The 10,866-nt window shown below is 46.3% G+C and overlaps 1 protein-coding gene across 1 annotated transcript in view; it reads right to left on the bottom strand.

Annotated features, from left to right (window-relative positions):
* F13A1 (coagulation factor XIII A chain) overlaps positions 1-10,866 on the bottom strand; it is a 164,325-nt gene that overhangs the window by 25,592 nt on the left and 127,867 nt on the right. Inside the window, exons 12-13 of the mRNA XM_017526763.1 lie at positions 7,436-7,723; positions 215-375 (exon numbers count right to left, since the gene is read on the bottom strand). Coding sequence (XP_017382252.1) covers positions 215-375; positions 7,436-7,723 — 449 coding nt within the window. The remainder of the gene's footprint in view (positions 1-214; positions 376-7,435; positions 7,724-10,866) is intronic.

Below are 10,866 nucleotides of genomic sequence, written 5' to 3'. Positions count from 1 at the left end.
ATATACACACACACCTGGATATACTCTCACATGTACATTCACACACACATACATGCACGCACACACATGCAAGTACACATATGCACATTCATTCACACATGCACACACACACACACACACACACACACACACACATACAAGCACACCCATGCACACGTGAACACTAAGTCTGGGTGCCTTTCTCTCTTTTCTAAGTTGAGACGTTAAGACTGACCTTGATGATGACCTCAGGGATTATTAGCACGATGGACTTCTGCTTGACCAGAACATCTTTGGTCTCATTGACGCGAGCTGTGACAAAGAAGTGCAGGGACGCCTGTTCTAGCAGCTGACCCATGTACTCGCCGGCTCGGATCAGCACCTCCTCTTTCTTGACTGGCAGGAGGAAACACACAAGACTTGAGACAGGGTCTGCTTTACTTTTCCCCAAGTTTCCCCATCCTTCCCACATTAGCCTAGAAGCCACCAGGAGCACAGCAAAGGTAAGGGGCAAGTGGAACAAAGAGTCAACTGGGGATAAGCTGTCCTGCTTCTTTGGTAAAGAATGTGCTGGAAATTTAATATTCACTGAAGTCTTACTGGAGAAAATGTGTCAAACTTACTAAACAGTTCTTTTGCTGTTGTAAAAGAAGTGCCATGGAAAAGATGTGATTTTTGTGGCAAAGAAACACCAAGGGTTTTTAATGGTGGCTTTGATTTGGGCTGGGATAATCCCCAAATGGTACATGTGGGGTGCAAATGGAACATGAAATCCAAGGCCACAATTCCACATGCAATCCCCTTGTCAAATAAGAATTATCTCACCTAGACCATGGCCCACACTAAGACAAAACTGTCAACTCCCTAAACATTGCTCCTATAGCATTCCACATTTTCTTTCTAATCTGATATGATTTTTCTATTTAAGAGAAGGAAGCTGTTGAAACCACTTTCTACAAAAGGCATTCAAGTATCTCCAAACCTCTGTTTGTGATTTAGAAGACCTCTGTCTCAAACAATTGTTTTCTCAATGGAAACCAGTCACCGATGTCAGATTTCTAGGTCCTGGGGACAAGCCGATGAGAATGGCATTTGGAGGATGGGGAGTGGCCCTGGTTTTCCTGCAATTACCATCCGGGCTGAAGATGGTGAGTTCTATCTCATGGCTCTAGTTTACTTTCTCTCAACTCTCATTTCCCACTGTCCAGGATTCTAGAGAGCAATGGGCAGTTTTTCTGTGTGCTGAGCCCAGGTGTGTACCTGCTGCTACCTGATTGGAGCCAGATGCCTGCATGTGCTGACAGCTGGCAGACCCAGCCGATGAATGGGTGACTCCTTCCTCCATCCCCAGCCACAGGGAACAGACTCTATGAATCTTCACAGAACTGAATACCTATACTGCTTTCCTTCTCAATGTCTGGCTTTTGCCAAAGACTTCTCCTTCCTGTGGAATTTACTGAAGAAAACTGCTTCACGGCCAACAGTTTGAGTGCAGAGGGTAATTCATGTTAGCCTGCTGTACTGAACAGCAGTTTTGTAGGAGGGTGGAGTGCCTGTGGATGTGCATGCACCAGAGCAGAGGGCAGGGCCCCTCACTCCCCACTGCTCAAAGGTGTGGGTTCATTGAGCCATGCCCATCATCTGTGGGAGGAACTCTCACATCTGCACTGGATCTGCAGCAATTTGCCCTGGGCCTCGAAGACCCAGAGTCACGGAAGGCCTCTGCCTTGGCAGTACTTCTATTTGGAAGTCTCTTTACAGATATATAAATGCTGTGCCTGCTTTCAAGCCTTCTGCCTGAAGACTTCTCAGTCTTGGGTCCATATCACAATCACCTGGGGACCTTTAGAAACATGCCACACTGGATCTCATTCCAGGCCAATTAAATGAGAGGCTTGGAGGACCCAGACATCTGTATTTTTAAAAGCTCTGCAGCTGACTCTGATATGCAGCCAGGGTTGAGAAGGCCCGCTCTGACAACTAGGGGCAGCCCTGCAGAAAGCCTGGGTTCCGGTGGGAGGGGTGGCTTTCCAGGCTAAGTCCTTGTTGTTCCTCCTGTGGTCTGAAGACCGGCAGCACCACCATCACCTGGGAGCTTGTTACAGATGCAGGTTCTCCGGCTCCTCACTGCACCACTGAAGTCAGGAACTGCTTCTGGAATAAGATTCCAGACAATGCCTATTCAAGTGTGAGATGCTCTGAGAGACAGGAGGTTCTGACAGCAGAAGGGGTAAGTTAGTGCAGAATTAGGGTGGATTGAGGACTGCCTGGGTTTTAAATTGAAAGGCTTGTATCCTGGGAACCCCGTCAATCCCTGGAAAACTCAAAAGGTTGGTCATCCTAGACTAGCAGTTGTTAATAGCGGGCACTGTTACCCCCAGGGTACGTTTCGCAATGTCTGGAGAACTTTTTGATTGTCACAACTGGGGTGGAGGGTGGGTTCTTACTGGGATCTGGTGGATCGGGGCCAAAAATGCTGCTAAATATCCCATGATGCACAGGATAGTACTACAACAAAGTATCCAGCCCACAGTGTCAGTGGTGCTGAAACCAAGAAAACTTGCACTAGGGCAAGTGGATTATTAGAATGTATTGGTCTATTTTAGTCAAGTATTAAAGAGCTAGCTTTGTTGGCTTGATTCCTGGGGCAGCGCTATTCTATTTAGATCTGGCTCTTTAAAGCTATGACCTTGCGTTGACCTTAGCCCCCAGGTCTTGCCTTCTGGACTGACCCACTAGCATTGCCTTTTTGGACCTAGGCCTGGCCTTGCTTCCTCCATGGCTCCCCATGCAACTCATTGTCCAGATGAGTGAGGTTCTGGCCCTGTATTGGTGACGGCCTTGGATGAGCACAAGTGGTCAGTTTGTCATGTCTCCAGATAGGATGGATGAAGTGGCAAAGTGGAAGGCCTGGAAGCACATGTGTTTTGCCTCTAGCTGCCTCTAATAATAATTTAAAAAACCAGCATCCTGTGACTATTTCTAGAGGACTGTGTTTGAACACTGGATTTATTTTGACTACTGGGATATGACTTCTTTGCAGAGGCTCTTGCTACCTTTATAATCTCGGTATCAGGACCCCTTTCTTCCCTGAGGTAGAACACTCCCTAAACCATAGCACCAAAGAAACCAGGCTGTGCTTCAGAGCCCAAGAGAACAGTGCTTCTGAAATAGTATGTTATGTAAGTGCTGTGTTTTGCCACTGCACAAGAAATTGTTCTAGATAAAGTTTATTAAACGTGGCAAGAGAAGGAGGAATAGATTTTCACTCTGTGAGTGGTGGGGTTGGGATGCTGCCAATATCATTTACGGTGTCTGGGGAAAGCCAAGGGAGACACAGACTGGAGCTGCCTCATCTCTTTTCCAAAAAGCAAAGAAAACTAAATATAGCCAAGTGGAAATGATAGCACCTTTGAAGGTACTGAGAGGTTTAAGTTATTCAGATCTCCCAAGCTGATTCTAGCATACGCATTCCCTTTAATCATCAATCTGGAAACTATGCCTCCCATTCTACTTGGAAAACTTTCTTTGCAACAGAGGTGTCTAAGAATGCTTGATCAAGGCCTAAATTTATGTGGCTTTTTGCAATATACCACAATTTATTTTAGATTTCAATTTTCAATTTATTGCATGCAGTGAATGCCACCTGCCTGCAGGGCAAAGGAACAAAGAGCCTCCAGTTCCCTTCAAGTTATTCAGGACAAACTGGGGCTGGCCAAGTGAGTGGGAGACGTGTTCCTATTGACTCAGGCGTAGGTTCGGTCAGCTGTCCCAAATCAGTGACTGAGAGAATGATATCATTCTACTCACCCATACAAGCTCATTCTTTAATTGGATTAGAGAGGGAAGGGGAAGGAGATTATGAAACAGGACTCTTGTGAGGTTAGAAAAGGGCTGGCATTTGGTTCTTTGTCTAAGGATCTGTGCTGGACTCCAGGTAATGGGGGCACAAGGAAGGGAACTGGCCCAGTTGGGGCCAAGTTTACACTGAACTGGCTCTCTGTCACTGCAATAATCTATTACCTCATTGAGCACACAGATCGCCTCTCATTGCTGTGTCGGGTCTTGAACACATCGACTCATCTTTCTAGCTTCAGTTTCCCCAAATGCAAACATGCTGAAAGTCACCACTTAATGAGAGTTTACCATGTGCCAAACACTTCACATGTATCAATCATTTGGTGTCCTCCACAGCTTCCTTCTCTCACACCACATGTCCAATCTATCAGCCAATCAGGTGGGCTCGACCTTCAGCACATGCCCAGATCAGGCTAGTTCTCGCTGCTTCCATTGCTACTATTAGTACCTCTGAGTGGAGTGATTGCAGAAGCATCCTACCAGTCTCTAAGCTTCAGCCCCGCTTCATCTTTAATCTCTTCACAAAGAGCAGCCAGTGATCTTTTCAAAACCTAAATTAGATTATGCCACATTTCTGCTCAAAACTATCTCAAGGCTCCTCTGCTTACTCAAAATAAAAACCAAAGGCCTCATAAAGGCCTACAATTCTTTATATGGCCTGTACCCAGCACTGCCCCCTTGCCACCTTTGATCCTGATTCTGGCTACTTGCTGCTCATTGAGCACATCAGACATGCTCTGGCCCCAGGGCCTTTGCACGTACAGTTTCTTCTGGTGGGAATGCTCACTTTTGACCTTCACTCAGGTTTCTTATAAATGTCTCCTATTAGAGAGGTGTTGTTTTCTGACCACCTCCACAAGAATTCCCTGTTCTCCTTAACCTGCTTTACATTTTTCTATTACCCATATGACTATACTATAGAGTCACTTGTTTGTTTGCTTATGTCTGGTTCCCCCTGAGATCAGAAATTCAGTAAGGATAGGCATTGCTGTGTCTCCAGCATAAAACAGAATCTATACTTGCAAGCACTAAATAAAGGGTTGGGAAATGAATCAAGAGCCCTGTGGTGTGCGTGGTATTGTTCCCCTTTGCAGATGAGGAGAAAGTGATCAGAGTGCTTAAGCAGCCTGCTCAGGAGACACAGAGGTAGGTGACATAGTCGTTGCTTACACCCAGAGTTCTCTATTTGCAAAACTCTCTGAAATCAAATGTGGCTGCCTGTTTTAAACAATCTTGATGACTGTTGTTTTCCTCAGTCCTTTATACTGACTATTCTTTTCTACGAAAATTACCTTTACCACCCTAGAAACAGGAAAAGCGTCAAATCTTTTAGTTTCCAAAGAAAACACTATAGTGATTTCTTATTTACTTATTTATTTGAGATGAAGTCTTACTCTATCCCCAAGGCTGGAGTGCAGTGGGGCAATCAGCTAACTGCAACCTCCACTTCCTGGGTTCAGGCGATTCTCCTGTCTCAGCCTCCTGAGTAGCTGAGATTACAGGCACACACCACCACCCCTGGTTAATTTTTTGTATTTTTAGTAGAGATGAGGTTTCACCACGTTGGCCAGGCTGGTCTCAAGCTCCTGACTGCAGGTGATCCACCCACCTCAGCCTCCCAAAGTGCTGGGATTACAGGCGTGAGCCACCATGCCCAGCCCCACTATAGTGATTTCTTAATTATTAGCTCTATTACTGAAGCTAGGGAGATTTGCTTCTTTCAAATTTGAGTAAGTTCCTTGGAATTAGGATTTTTAAGCATAGTTTCACATTTTTCTGGGAATATTTTCTGAAACCTCAGCAAGGGTACCATGATCTGTGACAGCCACCAAATCCAGAGAGCTTAAGAGCAATTGAGACTTGTGGCTTGGCCATCCCAGGGGACTGTATTAGTTTTGCTTGCCTTTGCTTTGTCAAAATTGTTATTTGTGCACTTTTCTTTTCAGTGCCACATGCCAGGTCAACAGAAATTGGTGCCCCAAAGTACTGAGGTCCTTTGCAACCTGCTGTAACTCATGCTCTGCCTGGAGACGAGTTTCTTCCAATTGATTGGTGTTGCCTGTCATGTGGTCAACTGTTGCGCCCACCAAATATTAACACCCCAGGAAATGTGATTTTTGGCCATTGTAATCCCCAAGGCAAGCTGTAGCACATGGATCCCGATCTGCTTAAAATATTCTGAGTTTTTATAGTGATGAAAATGCTGGGAAGGATGTATATGCAAGGACAAGAAAGAGGCCCCACGAGAGATGACAGAGGCAGAAAACCCCTTCACAGGCCTCTTCTAGATGACACGTCTTTGTCTCCAGTCTCCTTTTGTTTTACAGATGGAGTCTCGCCCTGTCACTCAGGCTGGAGTGCAGTGGTGTAATCTCGGCTCACTGCAACCTCTGCCTCCTGGGTTCAAGCGATTCTCCTTCTTCAGCCTCTGGAGTAGCTGGGACTACAGGTGCCCGCCACCAGGCCTGGCTAATTTTTTGTAATTTTAGTAGAGAAGGGGTTTCACCATGTTGGCCAGGCTGTTCTCAAACTCCTGACCTTAGGTGGTCCACCCACCTTGGACTCACAAAGCTCTGGGATTACAGGTGTCAGCCACCACTCCCAGCCAGACACAGCATTTTTAGAAGCAGCCTATGTGCAGTGCCTAGATCTCCCTGCCTTCTGAATGGGAAAGCAAAGCACACCCTTCGCCCTGGACAGCCCCTAAAAGACTTTCCTAACTTGGGAAAGAGGCACCAGCAGAGGGCCTGTTTCTGAGATGGGTCATTTAGATCCATGATCCACAAACTCTCCTGTACACTCCAGTCTCCTTGGGATCTTGTCAAAACATGGGTTTTGATTCAGAAGGTGTGGGGTGGGACATGAGAGTCTGCATTTTCAACAAGCTCCTTGGGGAGGCTAATGCAGCTGGCTCATGGACCACACTTTGAGTAGCAAGAAGTTACATTTACTTCTCATAATTCATGGGGCTCTAGGCTTTTAAAATTTCAGCGTTCACTTCTGTGCCTGAGATGTGAAGATGAAAGTGGAGGCTTTTGTGCTGGGCGGGGTGGCTCATGCCTGTAATCCCAGCACTTTGGGAGGCCGAAGTGGGCAGATTACCTGAGATCAGGAGTTGGAGATCAGCCTGGCCAAGATAGTGAAACCCCGTCTCTACCAAAAATACAAAAATTAGCTGGGCGTGGTGGCACGTGCCTGTAATCCCAGGTACTTGGGAGTCTGAAGCAGGAGAATTAATTGAACCCAGGAGGTGTAGGTTGCAGTGAGCCGAGATCGCACCACAGCACTCCAGCCTGGTGACAGAGCATGATTCCATCTCAAGAAGAAGAAGAAGAAGGAGAATGAAAAGGAGAAGGAGAAGGAGAAGGAGGAGAAGGATAAGGGGAAGGAGAAGAAGGAGGAGGAGGAAGAGGAGGAGGAGGAGGAAGAGAAGAAAGTGGAGGCTTTTGCAGAATAAGTGAGTTCTCCCTGTGAGGCTCACACTTCTGAGGTCTTGGGGAGAACTTTAACTTTGACATAAAGCTATAATGGGTATGAACACATAGCAAGACGGGCCAGACAGTAAGTCTAAGAGAGAACCACATTGCTGTTAGCTTACAGGACAAGGGCTCCAGCATCATGCTGAACGTCTCCGTCTTGAATTCTGCCTTCGAGACCCCGGTGTAGAAGATAATGTTGGCTGAGAGATAAGCTGTGGTGGTGTAACGCCTGTGGCTTTTGTTCTGGAAGGTGATGGTAAGCTTCAAGTCTTGTCCCAGCACGGCATTTTCCACTTCAAAGTCCATGTCAACATTGGACCTCGATTTGATGACACCTTCTGTGTTGAAGGGCTTTCTAACTCCATACATCAGGGCAGTTTCTAGGGCCAGTCTCTCTTCTTTTTGACCTGGGGGAGATCCAGAGATAATGCCAGGGAAAAATACAATCCACCAGAGAGAAAGTCACATTAAAAGATGCATTGTATACTGCACTTGCTGGGGTGTTTCTATGATACAAGCTTCAGACCTCCCCAGGAAGCAGGTACCCTCATTATTCCTATGTTATAAATTCTGCAAAGTCAGATTCCCAGAGAGTCAGTGACCAGCCTAGGCTGTGAGTTAGCAGGTGACAGTGTTGGGACCTATTTAGAAAGGGGTTTCTCCGGAGGCACTATTTTAGGGGTTGGCAGATAAAATTGGCCATGTCTGTCTCTTCTTAAACTGTGGTGTTTGTTTGCTTGCCTTCCTTAGTCCTAGCCATGTGGCTAGAATTTGGGGACCTCTAATAATTGGAAATTATTGCCTCTTGCCATTCTACCTCCTGAAATGTAACTTTTCTCTCTGATTTGTAAATCTCCTCCAAAAAAACCTGTTTTCCTGATCTCTCCTTCCACTTGGGCCTGTTTCACTTACTCTTTGCTGAGCTGACCCTGAAGGGCTCCTGCATCATTCTTCCCTACTTTCCTCAATTGCCATTGCCCCCAATGCCCATGCCATGGCAGAAAGCAGAAATCACTTTTTACCAAACCTTGCATCCCCCAGTCCCCAAGGACACTGGGCTCTGGTAAAACATCAAAAAGCCAACCCCACCCAAGGTGCTCAGGTCAGATCCCTTGGAGGGGCACTAGTGGTCCAGCGTCTCCTGGGGATGTTTTCCACCTTCATTAGGGGATTCGAGATTCTCAGTGAAGACCAGGAGCAAAGACACGTCTTTGCTTTTCTTTATACAAGGCCTCCCGAACTCATCTGACACTGAGTGCAGTTTTGTGAGGAACATCTGTTGACATGCAGTGGTGCACCAAAGTTCTAATGAAGTTGGAGTTGTATGTGCTGTTTTTCAGGAAAATGTTTTGTGCAGGGTTTCCAAAGTGGCTGCGGCAGAGATGAAGGGAGGAAGAGGAAGGTAAGCTCTGGAAGAAGAAAAACATAGCTTTGTCTAGGTGAGGAGGCAGAAAATATAGACACAAGGCAGGCCTCAGATGGAGCTTATGCCTCAGACACTGAGGAGCTGGGAGGATGGTCCTTACAGAGCCTTGGACAAAATGCTTGGCTTTGGAAACAAGGCTCGTGCAAATGTGAGGGACAGCTGGTGGTTGCCATCCTCTTTTCTATCCTAAATAGCTTTGGGTTTATCTTCATGCATCCCTAAGGATAGAGATGAAAAGATGAAGGCAAATTCCTTGGCTTGTAAAAACTAGGCTTCAGAATGGCTAGTGAAAAAAATCACTTTAAAATAAGAATGCTAGCTTTTATAATTATGCTAATTTGAAGGTATTGTCTTCTACTTTATCCAGTTAATAACGAAATTCACTGGTGACTGAGAGGTCAATGAATCAAAGTGCTAGCTATGTGCCAAGCACTGGGATAAGTGCTTCCTGTGCACTGTGTCATTTAATCCTCGTAAGAACTCTACAAGACAGTCACTTTCCTTGTTTGTAAAATAAGGGTGTCCACGTCCTAGGTTTTGTTAGGTGAATTAGAGGTAGTAGATACATAATAAATGGAAACTGCTCTGCAAAGACAGAGAAAATGCCGGAAGGCATTGGATACAAATGTGAATGTGTATTTGTACATGTTTGTGTGGGTGTGTGTATTGACAATTTCCCTGATAGTCAAGAATGCAAGAATGTGCCGGGAACAGTTGATCTAGGACAATCATCGGCTACAGCACTAGAGATAACAAAAAGGGAAGGAGGGGTGAGGACAAGGGAAGCACAGTGAAATATTTTAGCAGAAATCATCTGGTCTCTAGATCCATGAGAAAGAGAGCATTAATGATGATCACTTTGGATGGGGGCCAATTAGCATTGAGGCAAAATGCAGGAGGCAAATTCTAGCAGCAGGAACATATCAGAGAGGAGCTGAGCTGGCCAAGGTGAGGGGAATGGTAGAAGAATGAGGCCAGCTATGAGCACCTTCACAGCCTGCCATGGGTGGAGGAACCTGGAGCTTCCTTCTGGGGAAGTGCTGGCTTTTGTGAGCAGGGACTGCCAGGCAGAGACAGGCTGGGGCTGTTCCAGGAAGCGCAGGCTCAGAGAGGAGAAAACAACTGCAGGGCTTTCCCAGAGCCTGGGAGAGTAATTCCTGTTTCTCTACAGTTCTGCTCCGTGCTCTGGAGTCTTACATAATTCAGGGCCACAGGCAACATTTTAGTGCTATGGGAGATTTATCCAAAGCCAGATTATATTTTTTGAGATTCTTCTGCAACTTCTGAGTGCAAAGTCAAAAGTATCCTTCCATTAAGTAGGATATAGTAAAAGAGCTTTTTTATGTTGGTCGAAGCATCTTGTCATTGTTCTGGCTTTAGCTCCACTGTCACCTCCCCTATCTTCCCCCTCTTACCTTGTGTAATGTGACCCCAAACCCTAGTCCTCTTGGCTCTCCTAACATGTAGCTGGCTTTATTTCCTCTTCCTTGTCACAGAACTAGTTATTGTGTGACATTGTCTTCCCTGCTGGAATGCAAGCTCCGTGAGAACAGAGACACGGTATGACTTGTCCACTTTCAGGCATCCCCAAGCCCTGAAAGCCAGCCTGGCACAGAGGATCTGAAGGACTGAGGTTTGGAGAAGCACATTGCTTTCAGCCAGAGACAAAACTTTCCTCTTCATAATAGGTACTAAATAGTCCAGTATAGGACATTTTATGTTCAACTAAATAGTCCAGTATAGGACATTTTATGTTCTCAGCCCAGCTGAGAAAGTGCCTCCCCGGTAACCATTCATTCAACTCATCTCATGCTTTGGAGACCCCATAGTGTTCCAAATACCATGCTAGGCACTAGGCATAGAGGAGAGACACAGCCTTTCCCTCACAGGTGCAGAAGAAACAAGTGAAGAACAATCGCAGCACAGATGTGCTCACCACAGAGGCTGGGACGGAGGTTGGCCTGCAGTGCCTGGGAACATGGTGGGGCAGGGGAGGCTTTTCGGAGGTTTTGGAAGCATGAGCAAAGCCAGGGAGGTAGGTGAGGGGTTGGCTAGTTGGAAGAATTGCCGCAGGTCCCTGGCCTCTGCATACAGTACCTGTGGGGCATGCTCAGGGGGTGCACC

This window comes from Cebus imitator, unplaced genomic scaffold (assembly GCF_001604975.1).
Source record: "Cebus imitator isolate Cc_AM_T3 unplaced genomic scaffold, Cebus_imitator-1.0 Scaffold43, whole genome shotgun sequence".
Taxonomy (NCBI): Eukaryota; Metazoa; Chordata; class Mammalia; order Primates; family Cebidae; genus Cebus; species Cebus imitator.
The sequence above is the reverse complement of the archived record's forward strand: the minus strand, read 5'-3'. Positions and strand labels throughout refer to the sequence as shown.